At 40.8% G+C, this 25,656-nt stretch overlaps 1 protein-coding gene across 5 annotated transcripts in view; it reads left to right on the top strand.

Moving 5' to 3' along the window:
* The window catches only part of LOC112119315 (leucine-rich repeat flightless-interacting protein 2), a 120,379-nt gene that overhangs the window by 38,819 nt on the left and 55,904 nt on the right, over positions 1-25,656 (top strand). For 3 of the 5 annotated variants that reach the window (XM_026663521.1, XM_029914222.1, XM_029914224.1), the window contains 8 exons: positions 1,022-1,090; positions 6,605-6,646; positions 8,390-8,452; positions 10,338-10,412; positions 18,801-18,848; positions 18,940-18,984; positions 23,289-23,336; positions 23,436-23,489. In XM_026663521.1, coding sequence (XP_026519306.1) covers positions 1,022-1,090; positions 6,605-6,646; positions 8,390-8,452; positions 10,338-10,412; positions 18,801-18,848; positions 18,940-18,984; positions 23,289-23,336; positions 23,436-23,489 — 444 coding nt within the window. The remainder of the gene's footprint in view (positions 1-1,021; positions 1,091-6,604; positions 6,647-8,389; positions 8,453-10,337; positions 10,413-18,800; positions 18,849-18,939; positions 18,985-23,288; positions 23,337-23,435; positions 23,490-25,656) is intronic. The other 2 variants (XM_029914223.1, XM_029914225.1) reach the window with 2 other exon arrangements.

Here is a 25,656-nt window from a genome sequence, read left to right as displayed (position 1 = left end):
TCATTTATGAGGTTAATATTCAATATGCTTTTCTCTAAAGCAGACCATCTCTGACTCTTCTTTTTGGAATACAAACTTAAATCTTGTTGTTATCATTAGAAGCTAGAAGATGACTAGGTACCAAATGTCAGAAAATAAGAACAAGTCATCTTCGCTTTTATTATTTATATTATGATAGTGCTCATGTAGTCTACGCAGCCAATGGTAGTGAGTCTCAGAGCCTGGGTCTACATACTCGTGGGGCTAGGGCTACCACACTATTTAAGTGCTTTGCTAAATTGTGCCCTAAATGAGATTAATAATGGCATATTTTACATTCAAAACCATCGAGAATGTTGGTCTCCTTTATATGTTTTGTCATGTTTTAAAGTTAATATCTGTAATATGGTATAACTTACCTTTTCGTATAAAATGTCACTGGGACTTTTATATGAAATTGCTGTAAAACTGTATTTATAGATTATAAGTGAGGCAAAGAAATTGAGGTACTTAATGAGAAAACAGAAGTGCTAGATGTTAAATTAATATAAGATAAAACATGTGCACATATCATATGTATGCAGGTCGTCTTATGCTGTATTTTTGAAAAGTGTATATGAATGTATTCCATGATAAAAAGCATTAATAAATGCACCTAACCACACCAGAAATTAGAGAAACTAATTTGGTAGATAAACATTAGCCTTTCTTCATCTTTTCCAAAGAGAAAATAATTTGCTCAAAGCAGTCATGTTATTTCTCATTCTTTAAGAAATAAAACACAATTAAAGAAAGCACAAACTAGTATGGTTAGAAATAGCACATGAGATGGTCATCCATAGTACTTGTCAGTGGTGATCACACAACTCACTCTTAAATTATACTGTCATTCCTAGTGCATAAAATTAGCTTTATTACGCTGCTCACCATGCATTGAGTACAGATTTATATGTATCTCTACGTTAAAAGCAGTTTTTTATTTTGAATTTATTTACTGTGTATATATTTGAAATTCATAATCTTCTACAATTTAATTCCTAAGAGTTCATCTTTGGATGTCAGTGGGTCTCATAGCAGCAGAACAAGCGCCTCCAGAAGGAGAGATCTTGCGGTGTGTAACCTGGAAATGAGCATGTTTTGACTTGTTCATGTAATATAACATTTTGTGTGCCTACTGATCAAAAATAGTAATAAAATACTGAGCACTTATTTCAGCTAGAACACATTATTTTAATGGAGAACAGTAGTTACTGGAGTGTGGTGTTCGTATAATACAGCTTTCTTCCAGTGAAAATGTATTTGAAGGCTCTAAGAAATCTGTGGCTTAAGTTTTGTTTTGGCTCAGCAAACCAATGTGGGAACATTGTTGTGGGAAGAGGTGGTCTTCCAGTTCCTCAACAGAAATGTGTTGAGATGACAAAGCTTGAAAACCACTGCATTAAATTAAATGCAGTTTCTCTGCTGGAGCTTTTGGCAGGAGACTGCTTCAAGCTTCAATTTGTAGATTGCTCAAGCCATATCTTTTTGGGGTAGATACTGCACTTTTAGTCCCATGATCTGGGCTGAAATAAGAAAATAAAGGATAACTATTATTCTAGCTTAGACAATTTTATCTGTAATGTTTATATGCAGATTTTAATGTTTTCTGAAGTTGTTGAATTGTTGATGAATTATGATTAGGGTTCCGTGTTTGTCACAGAGTCTGTGACTTTCTGCGACCTCTGTGACTTCTGCAGCAATAAGTGTGGCTGACCCCTGGGCCGCTCAGGCAGCCCAGGGGACAGCCACACCGGCTGCTGCTGCAGCGGTTCTGCAGTTGGCCGCCTGGAGCAGCATCGGCCCCGGGGCCAGCTGCATGGGCTGCTACTCTGGCGGCCCTGGGCAGCTGGTCCCAGGGACTGCTTGAGCAACAGCCGATGTGGCTGGCCCTGGGGACCGCCTGCGGAGCAATCCTGGGGCTGACAGGACCTGATGCAGCTAGGTGGCTCCTGGCAGTGGTGCCAGGACAGCTGGAGCAGTGGCTGGCCCCCTGGGGCTTCCCCCACGGCAGCTGCCAAAGCGGCAGCAGGCCCCTGGGGCTCTCCCCTTCCCAGCAGCTGGTGCTGCACGTCCCCTCCATCCCCCCCAAAATTGATTCAGTCATGAGTATTTATGGTATAAGTCATGGACCGGTCACGGGGAGAGATTTTTTGTTTCTTACATCTGACCTGTCTATGACTTTTACTGAAAATACCTGTGATTAAATTGTAGCTTTAATTATGATTAAGGCTGTGAGTCTTTCACAAAGGTGACGGATTCTGTGACTTTCTGGGACCTCTGGGACTTCTGCAGCAACTGGTGCGGCTGACCCAAGGGCTGCCTGAGCAGCTGGGGTGGCCCTGGGGTCAGGCGCACCGGCCGCTGCTCCGGCACTGGTCCCGGGTGCTGCCGTGGAGTAGCGGTCCAGGAGCAGCAGTGGCTGCCCCCCCTCTTGCCCTCCCCCAGCACCTAAGATTTAGTTGGGGATATTTTTTGGTAAAAGTCACTTTTTGTTTCTTGCCCCTGACCTGTCCATGACTTTTTACTAAAAATACCCGTGATTAAATCGTAACTTTAATCCCATATATAGGGTTTTGATGGCAACAGTACTCTTCAGTCTGATCTGTCTCCATGTGTTGCATTTAAAATAACACTTTTTTAGTTAAAATGGTGCAGCTTAAAAAGAAAACCAGACCTGAGTCTGGGTGGGAAGACAAATATTCAGAGAATCAAATTAACAACCAAGAGGTTATCCTTATAAGTCTCCTCTAAGCAGTTTAAACGTCTTAATGAAAAAAAAACACGCAAGTTTTGGCTTCAGTTGTAGCATTAATAGTGTATAGCTTCCAGCAGCTCCCATTGGCCTGGAGCAGCGAACCGCGGCCACTGGGAGCCGCAATCAGCAGAACCTGCGGACGCGGCAGGTACACAAGCTGGCCGGCCCCGCCAGGAACAAGTTTGGGAACCACTGGTGTATAGAAAGGTTCTGAAACCAATTTCCATTTTTTAAATTCCTGGTACAGTCAGAAAAGTGACACTTAAATAACACCAGCATTCTCAACAGTTCTGCTTCCTATGAGTACTAAAAATCTGTATCTGCTTGCTTCACTAGCAAGAATAAATTTTTATTTCTGACAGCATTGCAAAGCCAACATCCATAGAAGAGGGACCTGGATGCTTTTGTGGCTTATGCATCACCACCAGATTGGTTAACTAAGTTACAGTTGTGGAATCTTGAAAAATTTATAACCCAGAAAACACAGATTTACTTTTACATCCCAAGACTAACACTTAAAAAAATATTTTCTTATCTGTAAATTGAGCAAATTTGATGTCTGGTATTGTGAGACAGTAAGCACGGAACCCTACAACTACAATAGTATTATTATGGAGTCATTTTCCAGAGTGTTTCCGCATTCTCATACAGCTGTTGTAACAGAATTTGTGTAAATATTTAAAGTTCTGATATTCAAGCAGTATGAAAACTGGTCATGTAGGGCTAGCTGACTGTTGTCACAAATCATCTCACTTTTCAGTAGGGCTGTCAAGCGATTACAGTGCGATTAATCACACGATTAATTTTTTTAAAATGATAATAGAATACCATGTATTTAAATATTTGTGGATGTTTTCTACATTTTCAAATATATTGATTTCAGTTACAACACAGAATACAAAGTGTACAGTGCTCACTTTATATTTAATTACAAATATTTGCACTGTAAAAATGATAGATAGTATATTTCAATTCACCTAATACAAGTGCTGTAATGCAATCTCTTTATCATGAAAGTTGTACTTAAAAAATGTAGAATTATGTACAAAAAATAACTGCATTCAAAAATAAAACAATGTAAAACTTTAGAACCAACAAATCTACTTCAGCCAATTGCTCAGACAAGCAAGTTTGCTTAAAATTTGCAGGAGATAATGCTGCCCACGTCTTCTTTAAAATGTCACCTGAAAGTGAGAACAGGTGTTTGCATGGCACTGTTGTAGCCGGCATCGCAAGATACTTACATGCTAGATGCGCCAAAGATTCGTATGTCCCTTCATATGAAGTAGGACTGAGTGGACTTGTAGGCTCTAAAGTTTTGCATTGTTTTGTTTTTGAGTGCAGTTATGTAGCAAACAAACAAAATCTACATTTGTAAGTTACACTTTCATGACAGAGCTTGCATTACAGTACTTGTATGAGGTGAATTGAAAAATACTATATCATTTTTACAGTGCAAATATTTGTAATAAAAAATAATATAAAGTGAGCACTGTACACTTTGTATTTTGTGTTGTAATAGAAATAAATATATTTGAAAATGTAGAAAAAATCCAAAAATATTTATTAATTTTCAATTGATATTCTATTGTTTAATGGTGCGATTAATCGCGATTGATTTTTTTGTTAATGGCGTGCGTTAACTGCATTTAATCGATGTCCCTGCCAGCAGGTATATGGGATCTTGGGGAGCAATTACCACACAGGTGGGGTGCCAATTAATTTCTTTATTAAAGGAAAAAGGAAGTGGTGGGAATTTAACAATGAAATACGATGGGATGGGGTGTATAGGGTGTTTACAATAGACAATGATGGGGGGGGTTCTTCTAGTAAATGGGATAGGGGGTTTCAATAGTGGGGTACAATACAGTGGGTAACCAATTAACACTGAAGTATAAATGTAACAGGTAGCTAACAATTTCTATCTAAAGAGTATGTCACAGCAGCATATAACCAACTAACAGTATGGGTAAAATGGGTTAAATAACCAACAACTTTAGGTAAAAATGTGTCACAGTGGTGTAAATGTAAAATGTGAGGTGTGTTAGAGAGAAAAGGGGTAACCAATGGGGTTTTATGCTAGAAAAAGAGAGAGAGCAGACAGACTGTAAGTTTAAACAGCAGAGAGGAAGAGAGAGAGAGAGAAAGAAAGTGGTAGAGAAGTGAGGTTGGGGGATGGGGGAAGAGGAGCACGTGGTGGAGGGAGATTTAAACTCAGGGAGACACAGAACAGACAGGCTGCAAGTTTAAACAGCAGAGAGACAATTATACAAAACACAGCAAAATCTTATCTATGATTTAACTTAACCAAAACTACACAAATTAGCAAGTAACAAAACACAATGCAACAGTTCTTTAAGCCTAACTTACAGGGTACAATGCAAGCAATTTCCTAAACCTAACTTAACTACAGCTATGCAAAATGAAATGACAACTTATCTAGACTAAAAGACAAAATCTAACCTAATGGGTGCACCTTATACTAGGGGTAGTTCCAGAGGGCAGAGTGGTGTGTGCCCAGGATACAGCTCTAAGGGGGGAGAGGGATTTAACTAGTGGTGGCTGCAAGCGGGGGTGGCTGCAAGCTGGCAGCCCAGGATACAGTCCAGGAAGGCACAGGCTTATTTCTAGCAGCAAAGGCGCTGCAAAGCAAGAAACAGATTACAGATACAGACCAAGGAGTTTAAGAGAGGTTTTAAGACACAGACCAAGGTTTAGCTTGAGTCTGTGTGCTGGGGAAACAGAGCCAGCAGCTAAAGTAATAAAAGTATAGAAAGTTTCACAGAGGGATCCTTACCAGTCCCCAAGGCAGCAGCAAAGGCAGAAGCAGCAACAACATCAGAAGAAGCAAGGAGGGCTCGGTACGGTCTTGATAATCAGGAGGTCTCTCAGGCAGCAATTCGTTCTTCGTAGGGGTGGGGGGGTTAAAAACGGGGGTACGCTCAAAAATAAAACGAGAGCGGAGAAAGGACCCCCCAGAACCCCTGGCTGATCAGACCAGGTAGCAATGCAGGAACCTTTCTGATGTTTGTTTCAAAAATGCCTGTTCTTAAAGGCAATCTCAGGCAGTTTCCCCGCCAGTAATCCTGATAGGCTCCTTCTGTCACAGGGGAGGAGATACAGGGAAAAACTGCAGGTGAGCATAGAGACGTGCCTGGGCAGAGTCCTGGACCATAGACACATGAGGCCTATGACTCATGCCCAGGATCTCAAAAACACATTAGGTCTTGCAGCTCTGGACATTGCCTACCCTACACCGAGCCCAGGTTTAACAAGGTGATAACAGGACCAACCCTTTGAACAGGGCAGTAGTCCCACTTAGCACGCAGCACAAGTGGCCATCCCTTTGAGAAGGGCAATGGCTCTTGGTAAACAACTTAAGGGGCCCTCCCTTTGAGAAGAGCAGTGGCCCTGGTAAACAACTTAACAGCCAGGGAGGGGCGGCCACAGGAGGAGAACAAAAACAAAATGGAGTAAGGGGACAGCTGTAAGAAACAAAATGGAATAGGGGGAAAGCTGTGACAGACAATCGACAGCCCTACTTTTCAGAAATTTGCACATTTTTAGCAGTGTGCTAAGAAATAGCCATTCTGATTTTAAAAAAATCTATTTTCCCTCAAAAATGCCAGTTTGTGATGCATAATATTCCTTAGTGTGAATTTTGACTGTTGTACTCAGTAAATCTGTGATTCTCTTAATCCTCTTAATTTTTGACTACTGCTTTATTGATATAAACATTTTAGATTTTTATTTTTTTCTGTCCTGATTTCCTGTTGTCTTGGCATTCTGAAATTCTTCTTTCTTCACCATTGGTTTTCCATACCTTTTTAGTGTGATGGGGTGAAGGATAGATCTACAAGACATTCACTCGCAGTACGTAGATAATTTGCATGTCTCTATATGAATAACGGCTACTTTTAAAAGACCTGATCACATTAATTTTGAATGATTGTGAGCTCTTAAAAAATTATCACTAAATTGATCTTGCCTACTGTGTTCTCAGTTAGGATATGATTACAAATGTAACTATTTTGGAAGGGTGCATGTATAACTACTTTTCTGACAAAAAATGAAGTTATAGAATATACAATTTTAAATCTAAATAACCATCTGTATGTGTCATTCATTGTTAAATTACTTTCTATTTTGGGTAATATTATAATAGCATTACAATTACTGTTCTGAAGAGCATGGTATTGGCATATGGGGGTCCTTTAAAGTCTTTTCTACTTCTCTGCCATTTAAAAAATATTACTTCCATTTAACTTAGCATACAAATTAGACTGAGGAAACATACATTTTCAAAAACTAATATAGTATTATTGTGCATGAAAATATAGTACTTTATGATAGCTGCTAATGTCCTGATCTTGCAACTTGTTCCACCTAGGCAGAACCCTGCACCCATACTGGCTGCTGCATGGTCCTAAAATAGTGGGGTGATCTGTCGGCTCATATACACTAGGACTCGCAAAGTTGCTTATATCAGTGGGACAGAAGTGGTATTTGGAATGGTAGGAAATCTGTTTTAAAAAAAAAAATGTACATAGAGTATACACTAGAAGGAGAGGTGTTCTGATGACAGGAAGGCATTTCATACATCAGTTCGGGGCAAATAATCCTGAGGCAAATACTACAGAGCCCTGGCCTGTCAGGGCTTGCCATTGTGCAGCAAGGATTTGGGGCCAAGACTAGTTGATCTGCTGCTACTGAGACTTGGGCTGTAAGTAGTTCATGCCTCTTGATTCAGACTCTCTGTAAATGCAGAAAGAAAAGATTGTATCTGTTACACTTGGGTCACAAAATCATAAGGACTAGATACAACAAGCCCAAAAAATCTTAAATTCTCAAACACAGGGATCAGGGTATTTGATCCCTTAATTTAAAAAATGATCTCAATTACCATTCCTGCTCAGAAGTATGTTGAACTGGGTTTGTGCAGATCCCTTTTAAGCAGAGACAGGAATCAAACATTTTTGTTACTAACATGAACCTGTAAACAAACCAGAAACTAAATTAACACCCATAAACTTTGAATAAACTATGAAATAGATTAAGTAGGTGAAAGGAATAAACTCTTAATATACTTTTATGTTTTAAGCTTATTTTTTCAATTTTGCACATTTTACCTTTTTGAGAACTACACCTCTACCCCGATATAATGTGACCTGATATAACACGAATTTGGATATAACGCAGTAAAGCAGTGCTCCGGGGCGGGGCTGCGCACTCCGGCGGATCAAAGCAAGTTCGATATAACGCTATTTCACCTATAACGCAATAAGATTTTTTGACTTCCGAGGACAGCGTTATATCGGGGTAGAGGTGTATTGTGAACATTGAACACTGGTTGTCTTTACTGGATAACTCAAGACAGGTAAAGTTGCAGTCACACTATCTGACCCTTCTTTTGGGTTTAGTGATATGAGCAACCTGCATCTGGTATTTTGGCCTAATCCCCATTCCTCTCAGTAGGTAGGTCAGTGTTTTCTATGGCCATGCTCCTCTAGAATAGTAAGCGTTTTGTTAAGAATTGCATGTTCCTTCTTTTATTATGCTCTGGTGTTGAAGATGCTGTTGTTGGTTAGTGTTTACTTTCTAAATTTTTACTTATAGAATCCTGCTTACAATGACTCTCTTGGAATAAAGAAGTCTTCTAGTTCCCATAAAGATCTCTTGGTTAGTGTTCTCATGCAATATTTGTTATGAATATACCAAATAAGTACAGAGGGTCCTTTACAAGTAAATTCTATATATGTTTACTATACTGGGGCTATGCATGTCTTTGTTATAGTAAAAGAAATCTAGGTGATCTATGTGATGGTATGGGCCAAATTCTGCTCTGAATTTGGCCCATACCAAATCTGAATTGATTGCAACTCCAATCACGTCAGCAGAATTGTGTGTACTACTCAGAGCAGAATTTAAATCCTATACAAAGAGGTCTTTGCTAAGCTTTTGGAAATATTTGCAATAGTAATACTTGTGGATGAAAATTTATTTTCAGCTTTTTCATTTGATTTCATTTCATTTGCTCTGTGGGGACAGAGGAACCTACTTCATATCTACCCCCCTGTAGATCTATCAGTAGTGAGTACAGCTGCTCCCCGAGTTACGTAAACCCGACGTACACAAATCCTAGCTTACAGAAAAAGTTCTGTAAGCTAGAAATAGGAGTGGGTTTTTTTTTTTTTAGCGTAATGGTCGGAGATACGTTTCCGACTTACGCAAAATTCAAGTTATGCAAGGTGTTACGCAAGTGTTCTGTTCCGGAAGTCGGGGAGTGTCTTTAGCTTAAATTCTGTTGTGCAGGTAAGGTTTGCCATTAACATTTGACACCATATCAGTGACTTTTTTGAAAAAGATGTTGGGATTATTGTGATCTCCAGAAAGCGGTTGTAGAATGTCCAAGTATACAATTTAAAAAATAAGATATTCACAGGAAATCTTTAATTAAAAAATACATATATTTAGGATGGTATTTTCGAAAGGTCCCAGCCCTGATAAATGAGTCATTGATTAAATGGGCACAGAGTTAGGCCAGTTAGGCCACCTTTGAAAAATCTCACCTTGAATCCATATTTTTCTTTCACTACTGAAATATTTTCTTATTTTCACAGCACTGTATAGTTTCTGCCATATTTTTCAAAATGCCACTCTTTCCAAAGAGCCACAATTTGCTACATCCCAATACATGTGCTCTTGCATGCTGTCTCTTTGTGCGTGCATGCACAGAGATATAGCCAATTTGGCAAAGGGATGTGCATATATTGTTCTTTATTCCCCATTGAGTTGCACTGATTCCAATGGAAATATAGATCAGAGCTTTTTGATCCCTTTAAACACACACACTTTTATAGTTAAGAAAGTAGGGGGCTAAGTTCCACAATGTAGATGATCAGAAATGTAATCAATAAGCTTTCAATGTGCTTTTCTCTGAGAACAGTTGTGTAGGAAAGATAGGCCCCGATCCTTCACACACTTAGCACATTTAACTCCACTAGTGAGCGTCAGTGGGACTATTCACAGTTGTAAAGTTAAGCATATGCTTATATGTTTGCCGGATTGGTGCCTGGTTTATTAAATATTTTCACTAGTGTTTTGAAGATGTAGTGAAGATACAGACTATTACATACTTATGAATTCTCTCTTTCAAATTCTGATTCAACAAATTATCTAATGGAAACAGATTAAACAAATAAGCATAAATGTGTTCTGATTTATTATTTGACGTTGTCAAGATTTTGAAGTAATAATTATTCACTTGTCAGGTTTTTCAGGGACATTCCTCGGTTTTGCGTGGGGCAAAAAACAAACCCATATTTTCTTCTCCTGGCTGGATGAGGCATTTTTTAAATGTCAGCATTTTCCGAGTACTCTTAAAAAAAAAAAAAAAAAAGTGTGCCATTTTTCCTTCAGAAAATTGCACCAATTTTGAGCCCTGGCCCTAAAAAAATGAGAGAGAACTTTTAATGTCTGTTTACAAGTTTGGGGATGTCTGGGCATCATTGTGGTTTAATTCGTGTTCACAATAACTTTATGTACAATTTTTTATTTTTTACAGAGTGGATTTTACCATGACCAAAGAAATTATAGCAGCCTTAGACATAGCAAACCAATCTCTTCCTACCATACTCGGGTCTGTCTGTACTTTGGTTTCTGCTTAATTATGATGCATGTTTTTTTTCCTCTTAAGATTCTGGAGTATTAAAACTAATATTAGCATAACTTGAAATGCTTGCTTAGTTTTTAACATTGCTGCTCAGATTAATTTATGAGGGACTGTTCTCTGTCACTGTAGAGCTTGATGAATAACATAGAAGCAGTTTTGTTTCCTGCAAGTTTTGAGATAAATTTTAAGTAGTTTAGGTCATGAATTATTACTATATGTTTGATTTTAAATTGAGTTTTAAGTTTACTTATGTGCTTTTCAAGGCCAGCTTTACTGAATTGCCCAGGCAAACTAGGGAAATCATTCAGAATAATGAGAGGCAAAAAGTTCAATTTTTTACAATTTTCTGTAAAATAATTATTTTGATTTGTGAAATGTGCCTAAATTAAATAACCTTTCTATTATTTATCATAAGCCCTTATGATTAGTCTATTTTACTTGATCCAACCTCTTTACAGCTTCATAAATATAAATTGATATTAAAAACAAAACTTTTCTGCTCATCTTTCCGTATCTTGGAAAAACATTAATACTCAAGTTCGTAACTAGCCCAACAGACTTTCCCAAGATGTGACACTTCTTGTGCTGCTTTGAGTGGTTACAGACGTGTATTCCACTCAGGTATGTGCGCACCAAAGCCAGAGAACTTTGCCTACTAATACCCGTAGGGGTGAAACTTGTGCCCTCTTGCCCCTTAGCTATTTGAGGGCAGCACCACACTGACCCCTCTCAGTTCCTTCTTACTGTCTCCAGACAGGGCCAGATTAACACAGGAGCTTTAGGGGCTGCAGCCCAGGGCCTCTGGCTAAGGCAAAAATAAATCCATAGTCATATACAATTCGGTGGTCACCAACCCATCGATCACAGTCGACGGGTCAATCCTGGAGCTGCCAGTCGATCACAATCTCTGGGCCGCTAAAAGTCCAGTGGCGCAGCAGGGGTCAGGCAGGCTGCCTGTATGCCGTGGCCCCACACCGCTCCCGAAAGCGGCTGGCTGCTAGCACATCTCTGCGGCCCCTTGGGGGGGAGGGGCAGCTCCTTGTGCTGCCCCCACCATCAGCACCATCCCTGCAGCTCGGCCAATGGGAGCCGCCGGGGTGGCACTTGTGGACAGTGCACGGAGACATGCTGTCCCCTTCTCCCTAACCCCCCCCCCCCCAGGGGTGCGCAGAGACACGCCACCAGCCCCCTGCTTCGGGAGCAGCGTGGGGCCATGGCATGCAGGCAGGCAGCCTGCCTGAGCCCTGCTGCGCCGCCAGCCAGGAGCTGCCTGTGGTAAGCGCCTCCCAGCTGGAGCTTGCACCTTGCACCCCCTCCTGCACCCCAACCCACTGCCCCAGGTGAGAATCCCCTCCTGCACCAAACTCCCTCCCAGACCCCACTCCCCTCACCCTCTCCTGCACCCCAACACTCTGCCCCAGCCTGGAGCCCTCTCCTGCACCCAAACTCCCTCATAGAGTTTTAAGGTTTTCATTGTGGAAGTCCATCTAGTGGTAAAGACATCACTACACTCCGCTTTGGACATGACAGATGCTTCCTCTAGAGTTATGGCCTCTACTGTAACAACGAGAAGGGCATCATGGTTGCAGAACTCTGGTATAGCGTCTGAGGTTCAATAGATGATTGAGTACTTACCTTTTGATTGATATTTTTTTGTTTTTGGAGAAAATTGATGAAACACTACATTCTGTTTAGGACTCTTGAGATACATTGCGTTCATTGGGGATTTTTACTCAGGCAATAAAGAGGCTTTGCTTCCCAGGGCAACAGCAACAATATTGACCTCAGTAGTTCTTTAGGTTGAATTATCCCACTACACAGGAGGGACGCGCATCATGAAGGTGAAGGTCTTATGGCCTCAATTTCAACCATTCAGCCTGTCTTCAATCAGTTTCAGGCAAGCAGTCAATTTAACTCTTCAAGGTTTACATTCCAGTTACCAAGCTTCAAGTAATTTCTTTCCCATCTTGGGGCAGGCTATCACATGTCTACAGGGCTTGCGAGTCAATAACCGTGGACAAGTGTGTCTTAGGCACTCTGGGACTGGGTTATGCCATTCAGTTCCTTCTTCCCACTCTCCCACCCTGTCCCTTATTGGGGACCCCCTCATGAATCTCTGCTCCTGCAGCAGGTGCAGACTCTCCAGGCTTCAGGGGCTAAAGAGGCGGTTCTCCTTCAGAATCGGAGAAAGGGATTCTATTCATGATCCAAGCCCAAGGTAGGGGTGAGACCTATCCTTGATCTCCGCGGTCTCAACAAATACATCAACTACATGAGATTCTTCATGGTTATCTTTGCTACTACTACTCCCCACTTTGAATCACAATATCTGTTTTGCCACCCTCGATCTTCAGGATACTTACTTCCATGTGGCTATTTTCCCAAGCCATAGGAGGTTTCTCAGATTTGTAGTAACAGGTCTGCATTATCAGTACACTATGCTTCCCTTTTTCCTTGGCTCCACGGGTATTTAACAAATGTGTGACTGTTGTAGAAGAATATCTCAGCAAAAGAGGAATTCATGTCTTTCCATACCTGGATGATTGTTTAGTGAGGGGCAAGTCCAGAGACCAAATCCTCTGTCATGTTCAGTTCACGTTACATCTCTTTGATCATCTGGATCTGATTTTGAACAAAGAGATGTCAACATTAATACCAACACAAAAAATCAAATTCGTTGGGCCCTACTAGAATCTGAGTTTGAGGGTGTTTCTGCCTAATGAACGATTTTAAGAAGTTTGTCACCTATGCATGTGGCTCTGCTCTCATCTTTCAACTATGATACATGTATGCCTGAGATTGCTAGGCTATAATGTGGCATGAATTTATGGTCCAGCTTGCAAGATTGCGCCTTTGTCCTCTGTAGAGCTGGTTGAAGTTGGTATATCGCCTGAATTGTCAGTCACTAGATCATAGAATCATAGGACTGGAAGGGGCCTTGAGAGGTCATCTAGTCCAGTCCCCTGCACTCATGGCAGGACTAAGTATTCTCTAGATGGCCTACTGCAGGTGCCACTGCCATCCTCAAGTTCCTACAGCGGTGGACAGATCAGATCAATATTGGTGAGGGTGATTCCTTTGCCCATCCTCCTCTGGACAGGACCATAGTTATTGATGCATCCATGCTAAGTAGGGGAGTGCACCTGTGGACATTGAAGGTTCAAGGTTTGTGGACAGAACAGGAAGCGTCCCTTTGTATCAACATCCTGGAGCTTTGAACCACTTACAATCAGGGATTTGGAGCAATCAAATTTTTGAATTGCTCCGGCTCCGCTCCGGCTCCGGGCAAAAACCTACTGGTCCGCGGTCCAGCTCCGGGCTCCACTCCAAAGCCCTGCTTACAATGCATGCAGAGCTTTTTGGTCACAGATCAAGGACACTGTTTCATATAGTTACTAATAACACCACAATGTATTATGTGGACAAGCAGGGAGGAGTATGGTCCAACCAGCTTTGTCAGGAAGCAATAAAATTTTGGCAGTGCTGCATGAAGGAGAGCAACATTCCCACAGCCACTCGTTTACCTTTAGACTTAGACCTTAGTCCATCCTGTGCTTTGCTGCACATTGGGCTAACCACACTTGCCATCCTTGCCTGTCAACTGCCCTTCTCTCCAAATCTTCCCATTTTATGTTGAAGTGCTTGATGTCATTCAGAACTGTTTGTTTCCATGTTATTCGTGGTCTTCCTCTCTTTCTTCTTGCGTTTTCTGGCTTCCGTTCAAGGGCGGTATTTGGTAAGCATTCTTTTTCCATTCTCAGCACATGTCCCAGTCGCTGATGTCTTCTTTTGTAGATTTGTGAGAGGGTACCTTGTCCAGTAATTTTTCTGACTTCATTTGTCTTCCTATCTCTATATGTTGTTCACAATATTCTTCTCAGACATTTTGTGATTAAATGCATCCAGGTTTTGCGTATCTTTCTTGGTAAATTGCCATGTCTCACTGCTATATGTTGTGATGGTGATAACAATTTGTACATGTTCAGTTTTGTTTTGAGGGAGATGTTTTTGAGTCTTCCAAATGCAGCGTTTGCCTTCCCGATTCTTCTTCTTCTTCTTCTTCTTCTTCTTCCTTCCTCGGAACTAGTACCATCTTGGCTGATGGTACTTCCAAGATATGTAAAATTGTCCACCTTCTCCAGTTTCTCGTCTTTGATTTTGATTTCTGTCCCTATAGTCCCCATTAACATGACTTTACATTTCTTTGCATTGTATCTCAAACCTACCTTCTCCATTACTTTTTACTTGGTTTGTCCATTTTTGTAGTCTGTTGGCATCTTCATTGATAAGAGCGATGTTGTCAGCAAAGTCTAGATCAAATAGCCTTGAATTGTTCCATTTTAGGCCATTGTTTTAATCCATAGTTGATGACTAGCATAAACAAAAAAGGAGACAGGATGCACCCCTACCTTACACCTGTCTTGATGTTGAATGGCTTGTTCAATCCATTTTCCATTTTAATTCAGCATTTTGAGTTCGTGTAGAATGCCTTCATAATTAATTTTGTTGGAATTCCATATTGTTACACAATTTTCCACATTGTTTCTCTGTTTACACTATCGAATGCCTTTTGAAGGTCCACAAAATTGATGGCAAGGCTGCCTTGGAATTCAATTGTGTTCTCAATAATCCGTCTCGGTGAAAATAACGACAGTGCACGAACTCCCTTCTCTAAATCCAGATTGTTGTTCACGTAGGATGGTGTCCATCTTTCCTTTCTTTCTGTTCAGGAGGACTGTTGCTAATACTTTTCCTGTGACAGGTAAAAGTTACTCCCCTCCAATCTGAACAGTTGTTTAGATCACCTTTCTTTGGTAACTTGCTTATGATACCGAGGGTCCATTCTTCCGGCACTTTCTCCTCCGTCCATATTTTGTTGCACAGCTGACTGATTCCACGTCGTCACCTCCATATTTAAGCATCTCAGGATGAATGCCATCCAAACCAGATGCCTTGTGTTTCAGCTTCTGCAATGCTTTTTTTACTTTCGTTTGCCCAGATCGGAAACAAAAGAGGAGGTTGGGAAACAGTCATCGGCCCACATACAACTGGAACAATGACGGACAATGGCACAAAACTTCTTCAATGTTGTGCTGAAAATGATCTTAGCATCTGCAAATCTTTCTTCCAACACAAAAACATACACAAAAAGACTTCACCAGATGGCAGTACACAAAATGAAATAAACTATATCTGTGTTAGTCAGGTGGAAAACATCAGTGTTAGACACAAGAGTATTCAGAGGAGCAGATATCGGGAGCAATCACTATTTTGCTGAAAGCAAACATCAAATTGAAGTTTAAAGCACTTAAAAAGAGAGAACACAGACTCAGATTATTCAATACACAGAAACTACAAGATTGCAGGATATGAAAAGAGTACCAGATAGAGGTCAAGAATAGGTCTGAGGCTCTTAAAAATCTTGAAGAAAACAAAGGGGAAAAATACTGGGATCTTTTCAAAACAGCTATGCTAGAAGCAGCTGAAAATATAATTGGTAGAAGGAGAGGAAGCAATAAAGAATAGTGGATCTCAAAAGAAACATTGACAATTATAGACAAAAGAAAACAAAAGGCTCTAGTACTAAAACATGTAACTGATGAAACAAAACAAACCTACAGAAACCTTGACAAAGCAGTAAAGAAACAATGCAAAAAAGATAAGCGAAATTGGATAGAAAGTAAGGCTAATGAAGCTGAAGAATCAGGGTAAAGAAACCATACAAGATACTGAAACAGTTAATAGGATATGGATCAAAATTCAGAAGTGTCCCAGTGAAAGGGAAACAAGGAGAAATGTTGAAAACACTGGAGGAACAAGAAATTAGATGGGTGGAACACTTCAAAGACGTGCTAAACCAACCAGAACCAATTACAAGACTGGAATTTAACAATGATACATCTATATCTAGGTCTCATGATTTATCTGAGGTAAAAATCGAAGAAGTAAAAAAAGCATTGCAGAAGATGGAAAAACAAGAAGTCACCTTATTTGGATGGCATTCATCCTGAGATGCTTAAATATGGAGGCGAAGACATGGAATCTCATTTACCAGAGGTCCAGAATCATTTGGCTGATCACATCAGCAGGAATTTCTCCAAGAATCGTGAATAGTCTCTGAAGATCAGTTTGCTGAGGTCCATCTTCGCAGAATAGGGCATCTTGGCTATTGACCTGTTTGTAATGAGATAACAAGAAGTGCTTTCAATTTTGCTTTCAAGTGGGTCTCAGTCCAGGCTCCTCAACTGATGCCTTCCACCTGAATTGGGGACTAGCACTGATGTATTCCTTTTCCCCAATCCCACTTGTTTCTCATCTTATTCTCAAACTGAAGCTGGATCATTCCAAACTAATTCTTATTGCATGAAGTTGGCCAAGACAAAGTTGTTTATCCGACCTCCTCAGTCTATCTGTTCGACATCCCATATCTCTTTCTCTTTATCCCAACGTACTAACTCAAGTTTGATTTCCATCATTAAGTAATCTGCAGCTCATGGCATGGCTAGATGAAGAGGAACAATGCTGTTTGGAAGCTGTAAAATAAGTGCTACTCAATAGTAGAAGACCCTCCATTAGAGCTACCTATTTGGCCAAGTGGAAACGGTTTTTGGTTTGGTCATTGGCCGAGGGGAATCAACTGATGCTAGCCCGCATTCAGGGCATTTCGGAGTATCTATTACACCTTCAGTCCTCCGGTATGTGTCTCAGTTCATTGAGGATCCACTTAGCAGTGATCTCGACGTTCCATACTCCGATCCAAAGGAAGTCAATTTTTTCAAACTCTGTAGTAGTAAGGTGTCTAAGGAATCATTTGTTTTTTTCACACTGGTGAAAGAAGCAGTTCCTTTGTGGGACCTTAATATTGTGCTGGCTGCCCTTATGGGTTCTCTGTTTGAGCCCCTGGCAACTTGTTCTCCCTCTCTCCTGCGCCTGTCATGTTTTCACATCTGCAGGAAGAGTAAGTAAGCTGCAGGCTTTAATGGCAGAGCCACCCATTTACTCAGTTTTTCAAAGACTCAGTAGTCCCAGGGCTGCATTCTAAATTTTTGTATAAAGTAGTTTCACATTAACCAAATAACCGGTATTCTTTCCTAAGCCGCCACATTCAAGTGCAGAAGAGCAGCACCTTCATTTGTTGGCTATGAGACGATGTGTCTTTTTATTTGGAGAGGACTAAACCATTTATTTGTTCAACTTCTTTCTGTCTCCTATGCAGACAGGATGAAGGATCACGTGGTCTCCACACAGACTGTTTCCAGATAACTTCCTGTATTATGACAGTATATGGAGTAGTTCAGGCTCCACAAAGACTATGGGCTCATTCAACTAGGGCTCAAGCGACATCAATCATATTTATCAATGATGTTTTGATATTGGACATTTGCACCTAGTCTCCTGTGTATGTACTTTTACCAAATGCTATGCTATTATGGTTCCATTTACATCAGATGCAAACTTTGGGAAGGCAGTTCTGCAGTTGTTCTTTAAATAGATTTTGAGCCCACTTCCCACTGATATAGCTTGTGAATCACCTGAGTGGAATACACGACTGAACCAATCAAAGATGAAAAGATGGTTACCTACCTGAACGATAACTACTGTTCTTTGAGATATGGATGCAGATGTGTATTCCACAACTCACCCATGGTGCTTTCTGTATAAGAGTCCCATCTCTTGATGCTCGTGCGAAGGAACTGGGGGGATCGGGGTGACACTGCCTTTTAAATAACCAGGAGAGGGGCTTAGAGACCAGAGGCCATGAGCACCACCCCTACGGGTACTGCTAGGCAAAGTTCTTCAGCTTCTGTGTACAGGGCGTGTACACACCTGAGTGGAATAAGTGTCTGCACCCACATCTCAAACAGCTACTATACAGATAGATGGCTGTCTTTTCTTTAGTAGCAGAACTCTGAAACCAGGAACTTTTTACACATGCCCTGTACAGAGCATAGTATGATAGGGCCCAGATCAATGATAGGGGACTGTAAGTGCTATCATAATGCAAATAATAAACTTCTGGTCTACCATCAGAGGATAATTTCTGTCTATTGTAGACTTTGGTCAGATTTATATTCGTACCAAGGGGAGAAATTGCATGACCGAGCCATCCAGTCCTCTGTCTCATGCTTTTTTTTCTTGCCACTTTTTTACCATAGAAATACTAACTCTTTTCAATTAGCGTATTATAGACTTTTGTACGTCAAGGTGTATGGTTTATTTAAAATGTTATTGTACTAGATCTAAGTTTTACCTGTTTCATTAAGTTTCGAGAGCTTCATTGCAAATCTAAAACAATGGATTTAAACCTTTCTTTGTACTGCAGCCAAAATTGTTGTTTTTTTCCCCCCATCACAGTCCTCTTCTCTCTACAGTGATCCTTTGGCAACTACTAAGACCTATAGGGTTAGTACAGTGTGGAAAAGCTTTTTGGCTAACTTTTGATATGTTAATAGTTTTTTTTTTTAAATAAAAATAATTATGCTTTTCTTTATAGGTGTCTCCTACTGTAAACACGGGTTTGATAAGAAGTGCTAGTTTGGTTTGTATGAGTCCATTTGCATGGTTGCCTTAAATCTGCATTCAAATGACTGTGGTTTGAGAGTACTGCGTATGCATTCCTGCTGTATTTTAAAATAAAGCTAAAGCTTGCATGACTCAGATAATGTGAAATGTATAGGAATATAGAAGATGTTCTGAAAGGTGACTTCCACAAGATTTTTTTAAAATTGGGCTTGCGGCTCATTTCTTTATCAAGATAGGCTGGAATGCAGGAGGCTTTTTTCTGCTTGTGTTTTACTTTAGAAATATCAGGGATATCAAACGTCATCTGTTCTGGTTTTGCTAGGGGGTGTTAGGGATGTTAATTGCCAACTCTACCCTCTTAATTTAAGGAGCAATGCTGTTGCTTTTTTAACAAAAGCTTTCTTTATCCAAAATGTTAATTAGTCATTGCAGTTAAGGTATTGGTAAAAAGAAAATTTAAACCCTGATAATCTTCTTTTCCCAGTAGGTTAACTTTCAATTTTTGATCTTTTGATGTCACATTTCATTAGTTCTCTAGTGATTTTTTTTTTCATCTTACTGCCTATACAAAGAATGAAATTCCAGTGTTAAAAGTGACACACAACCCCTGCGTTCGTTTTTGGTTTTTTTAACTTTTTCTTTAAGAAAACCCCCTCAGGCCTCCAATTTTGTTTCCTTTGCTGGCCGCCTTTAAATAATACATACAAAAAAAGTGTGTCTAAGTAATGTTAAATTGGTGGGACAACTTCAAACTGCTCTACCTTGTGGTGACTTTTTTATTTGGTGTTTCAGTTGTTTATACAACACCTAGAACAAGAGGGCCTTAAGCTTCTTCGAGAATTTGGGACAATAAAAAGAATAACTAAAAGTCTTTAATTTGTTCCCGAAGCCACTTGCTCTGCATATGATACATGAGATCTTGTCCTGATTTTGGATGCACATTTACCTCTTCCAACTATCACCTTGCAAAAAAAAAAAAAAAAAAAAAAAAAAAAAAAAAAAAAAAACTAACATGGTGATTTGACTGTGTGTTAATACAGCTGGTGTACATTTAATCAGATTGTTATACCATTCAGTTCAGAGCAAAATGAGTCACTTTTAAATGTCACCTTAATCTTTCTCCCCATTCCTCCTCCTGCCAAAATATTAATAATTGTTAATATAGACTAATTATTAGCTTGCAAAATACTATGAAATTCCAAAGACCTAATTTTAAGATAAAGGAAAACAAAATTGCTGTGCATCAAACTATTTCTTCTTCAGTCATTTTAATGACTTAATGGCACACAGTAAAAGATGACAGGTCCCAAATATGAAAGTCAGTCTTCCTTTACTTGGCCCTGTCAACACTGGTTCTTCACTTGTGAGGTACTCCCTTCTCTTCATGTGTCATTATATAATGTCTGCATCTGTAACTTTCACTCCATGCATCTGAAGAAGTGGGGTTTTTTACCCACGAAAGCTTATGCCCAAATAAATCTGTTAGCCTTTAAGGTGCCACCGGATTCCTTGTTGTTTTTGTGGATACCGACTAACACAGCTACCCCCTGATACTTGACACTCTTCCTTTACTATTTCCCTTGTTACTACCACACAACCTAAAAATGAGTTTGCTTTAAAACTTTGTCTCCGGTACTGTCCAGCTGTTTTAAATGTCGGCACATATCTTAAGAGAAAAGCTCCTCTTCAGCATAATGTAAGCAGTATATGACCAGAACTCTGAAATTTTCCTTTTGTGATATAACCTCGCAGAACGTCTGAGGATCAGAATACTGTACAAGTTGTTTAGAGAGTTAGGCGCACAGTTGCCAACTTTCACGTGGTAAATAAGCACCCTGACTTTCACAATAAGCCAAAAATCAAGCTAATCCCATTTCAAAACAAGGCCAAAACAAGCCAATCCCTAAGAACCCCAACACTCTGACTAGATTCCCCCCGGCGTGCTGTCTGGGACTGTGGTGGGACCGCTGGGCACCCCTCACTATCTCTTCCCCACACACACACACACACACCCCTGCTTGCCCGGAGCTGATCAAAAAAAAAAGAAGCAACAAGTTACAATAAGCAACAAGCTGTAAGCCAAACAAGGAGAAAGCTATGTTGACAGGAGAAGCCCTCCCATTGACATAGCATGGTCTGCACAGGGGGATAGGTCAGTATAACTACGTCTGAGTGACATAGTACCCCGAACAATGTAGTTATATTGACCTAACCCCCCGTCTAGATAGCGCTGTTAACGTGAGCAGAGACACAATTCTCGTGAATTAATCGTGAGAGTCATGATTTCTAAGGAAAAAATATCCTACATTTGAGAGTTCTAGCTACAGATCATGAGTCAGGATTAATTTTAGTTAGAAATCGCTGTACTGGCTGGAGCTATGGCCTGGAGGCTGACATGGGGAGGGGAGGGGTCTGTATTGATTGTGGGTTCTGAGCAGATGGGGTGAGTGCTGAACTGATGGCAGTGGGGGTTGATGGGGGTCAGGGGCTGAACTGATGGGATGGTGGTAATGGGGGCGAGGGAACTGAACTGAAGGGGAGCTGAATTGAAGGGAGTTGGGTGGAGACAGAACTGATGAGTGACTAGAGGACAGGATTAATTGCTGGGCAGGAGATGGGCAGATGTGGGGGTGAGAGCTCCTGCAGCAGGGACCAAAATCAACTTATCTAGTACATGTAGTGAGCAACACTAATTGTCACATGCACACACTCTGGGGATGGGCAGGGGCAGTTCAAAAATCAAGAGACTGACCTAAGAAAAACAATATAATCTTTTTAAAAAATCTCATGATTTTTGATCTCTTGAAGTTGTCGTTGCAGTAACTCCTTGCTTAATGTTGTAGTTATGTTCCTGAAAAATGCAACTTTAAGCGAAACGATGTTAAGCGAATCCAGTTTCCCCATAAGAATTAATGTAAATGGGGAGGGGCTAGGTTCCAGGGAAATTTTTTTCAGCAGACAAAAGACATATATACACACACACACACACACACACACACACACACACACACACACACACACACACTATAAGTTTTAAACAGACAATTTAATTCTGTAAACAGCAATGATGATTGAAGCTTGGTTGAGGTGGTGAAGTCCAGAGGGTGGGATATTTCCCCAGGAATGCCTCACTGCTAAATAATGAACTAGTACTCGGCTGAGCCCTCAAGGGTTAACACGTTGTTAATGTAACTTCACACTCTACAAGGCAGAACAAATGGAGGGAGGGGAGACAGCATGGCAGACAGAGACACCCTGTGTGAGAGAGAGAGATGCGCATTGCCTCTTTAAGTACGCTGACCCCATTCTAAGTACATTGCCTTTTTAAGTAGATCAGCAAGTTGAGACAGCAGCTGCTGTCAGCAAGCTTCCTTTGTCCTGAGCCCTGTCATGTCGACCCCCCACTCTATGGAGATGGGGTAAGTGAGGGGCAGGAGCAGTGGGGAGGGGGACACCTTGACATTAGCCCCCCTCTCCCCCCCCCTTTGCACAGCAAGTAGGAGGCTCCCGGGAGCAGCTCCAAGGCAGAGGGCAGGAGCAGCACATGGCAGTGGGGGGAGCTGAACTGCTAGTAATTGATAGCCTGCTGGGTGGCTGCACAAGGAACTTAGGGGAGCGGGGGGGGGGGCTGCCAGTCCACCCTGGTTCCAAGCCCCCCCAGCTAGCTCCAACGTGCTGCTTTTTCTGCAAGCAGAGGACAAAGCAGGCAGCTGCCAAACAACTTTATAAGGGAGCATTGCACAGCTGTAAAGGAGCATGTTCTCTAATTGATCAGCAACATAACGTTAACCGGGATGACTTTAAGTGAGGAGTTCTGTACTGCAGGAGGGCTTCTTTTGTCAACATAGCTACCGTCTCTTGTGGAGGCGGATTATCTATGCCAATGGGAGAAGCCTTCTTGTAGGCATAGGTAGCATCTTCAGTGAAACACTCATCTAGTTTTTGTTCAAGCTGAGTGAAATTCAAAAAGATAAACAGCATAAATAATCTTAAATTACACTTTAAATTTTCAGTTTTGGTTAAACATAGTTAAGGTTTAAAATACTATTTAAAAATAGCTTTAACAGACTAGTCATATTTCCTCTTAGAGAGAGAATTCCCTGCATGATGGGAGGAAGTGATGACAAAAAGGAAATACAAGTTTGGCCCTACCCCCTTTCAAAATGTACAGCCTTTGGTGGAAAATGCATGGAAACTGACTATCATAAGGGTGAAGTTGGATTGCACAGGAGTAGAATTATTATCTTGCATGACTTGAGGTTGTCACATTTTAATTACTTTGACACTAGATATAAACGATCCATTTCCTTTGTTTCCCAGGCATCATTGTGTGGTGACGGCTTATATAGCTCTCATAACTCTCACACTGTAAGTCAAATTAGCTTCTTTTCTGAAAACATTTGTGTTACTAATGTAAAGATGATTGAAAATTATAAAAACTTACTTTCGCATAATTTCTGTCTGTAGCCATCTGAATACAGTTATTCTTCAAGAGCAAGCTCAGCTCGAAGTAGTCCTGTGGTGAGCCCTCTTGCATGATTTTGTGGGTTTTTTTTCTTACTTGACTAATTCTCAATAATCATCGTGAGCATTTGCACTGTAGGTCACTCTAGTGATAAATACATGAACTATAGATTTTTGTTTCTGCTTCAGAAAAATTAAATCAGCTGTAATAAAATTTTAAAAATGAGAATATTTGCTCAAACAATTCAACTGTAGAAGTTGCTGTACAAGGTTTTCCTTCCTTAAAAAAAGGTTTAAAGTTGAAAATGAATAACATACTTTTTTTAAATCTTGAAAAAGAGTACATATATAGAACTCCATCACTGTTACCAGGTGTTACTTTAAAAAGTTCAGCTAGAAGCATGAAGACAGTGTTGCCAAATATAAACATTATTATAATAGCTGGAGCAGGGGAGTGACAGTCATTACATTTCTATTGAAAGGGACATTTCATAAGGAAGAGAACTGTGGTGTGGCTTGGTGCTTGCATATTGTGAGAAGTAGGTATCCCATTTCTCCGGTTTACCCATATTCGAGATTGAGAGAGCGTTCCTATGCATCAGAAAGGAAATAGGCTGGTGACACCTTACAGTTGTAAACTGGTAGCTGTTTTCTCAGAGGAAAAATGGAAGAGTTCATTACCAGTGAGATCATAAACATTTCCCTATGAACCATTACAACTTTCAGTGGTGTATTTGATGTGCTAGAACATAATCTGACATAGTTTAGTACAGATTGGAATGAAATTGGGCTTGATGCAGGAAGATACAGTGTGTATTATCTGTTGCCTTTTGTAGATCACAGTTGCTGATATAAACAAATGCCTTGGCCTTTACAAAAATTACATCTAATATTTAACACTAAGGATTTCTTCCATAATTGAGGGTTGGCAAAAGGCTTCCAATTAAACCAGGCTTAAAACATAGCCACTTGAAAAAGTACTACTCCCTTTAATAGAACCAAGGGGGAGGGGAGAGAGAATCGTGTTGTTTGTTTCTTTGGCAGGTACTCAGATCATAGAATCATAGAATATCAGGGTTGGACGGGACCTCAGGAGGTCATATAGTCCAACCCCCTGCTCAAAGCAGGACCATTCCCCAACTAAATCATCCCAGCCAGGCTTCAAGCCTGACTTATAAACCTCTAAGGAAGGAGATTCCACCACCTCCCTAGGTAACCCATTCCAGTGCTTCACCACCCTCCTAGTGAAAAAGTTTTTCCTAATATCCAACCTAAACCTCCCCCACTACAACTTGAGACCATTATTCCTTGTTTTGTCATCTGGTACCACTGAGAACAGTCTAGATCCATGCTCTTTGGAACCCCCTTTTGGGTAGTTGAAAGCAGCTATCAAATTCCCCCTCATTCTTCTCTTCTGCAGACTAAACAATCCCAGTTCCCTCAGCCTCTCCTCGTAAGTCATGTGCTCCAGCCCCCTAATCATTTTTGTTGCCCTCCGCTGGACTCTTTCCAATTCTTTCCACATCCTTCTTGTAGTGTGGGGCCCAAAACTGGACACAGTACTCCAGATGAGGCCTCACCAGTGCCGAATAGAGGGGAATGATCACATCCCTGGATCTGCTGGTAATGCCCCTACTTATACCAAAATGCCGTTAGCCTTCTTGGCAACAAGGGCACACAATTGACTCATATCCAGCTTCTCATCCACAGTAACTCCTAGGTCCTTTTCTGCAGAACTGCTACCTAGCCGTTCGGTCCCTAGTCTGTAGCAGTGCATGGGATTCTTCCGTCCTAAGTGCAGGACTCTGCACTTGTCCTTGTTGAACCTCATCAGATTTCTTTTGGCCCAATCCTCTAATTTTGTCTAGGTCCCTCTGTATCCGATCCCTACCCTCCAGCGTATCTAACACTCCTCCCGGTTTAGTGTCATTTGCAAACTTGCTGAGCGTGCAAACGCCATCCTCCAGATCATTAATGAAGATATTGAACAAAACCGGCCCCAGGACTGACGCTTGGGGCACTCCGCTTGATACTGACTGCCAACTAGACATGGAGCCATTGATTGCTACCCGTTGAGCCCGACGATCTAGCCAGCTTTCTATCCACCTTATACTTCTTTAACTTGCCGGCAAGAATACTGTGGGCTAAAGTCAAGGAATAACACATCCACTGCTTTCCCCTCATCCACAGAGCCAGTTATCTCGTCATAGAAGGCAATTAGGTT

Source organism: Terrapene carolina, unplaced genomic scaffold, assembly GCF_002925995.2.
Source record: "Terrapene carolina triunguis isolate 2854851 unplaced genomic scaffold, T_m_triunguis-2.0 Scaffold33723, whole genome shotgun sequence".
NCBI classification, from domain to species: domain Eukaryota; kingdom Metazoa; phylum Chordata; order Testudines; family Emydidae; genus Terrapene; species Terrapene triunguis.
The sequence above is the reverse complement of the archived record's forward strand: the minus strand, read 5'-3'. Positions and strand labels throughout refer to the sequence as shown.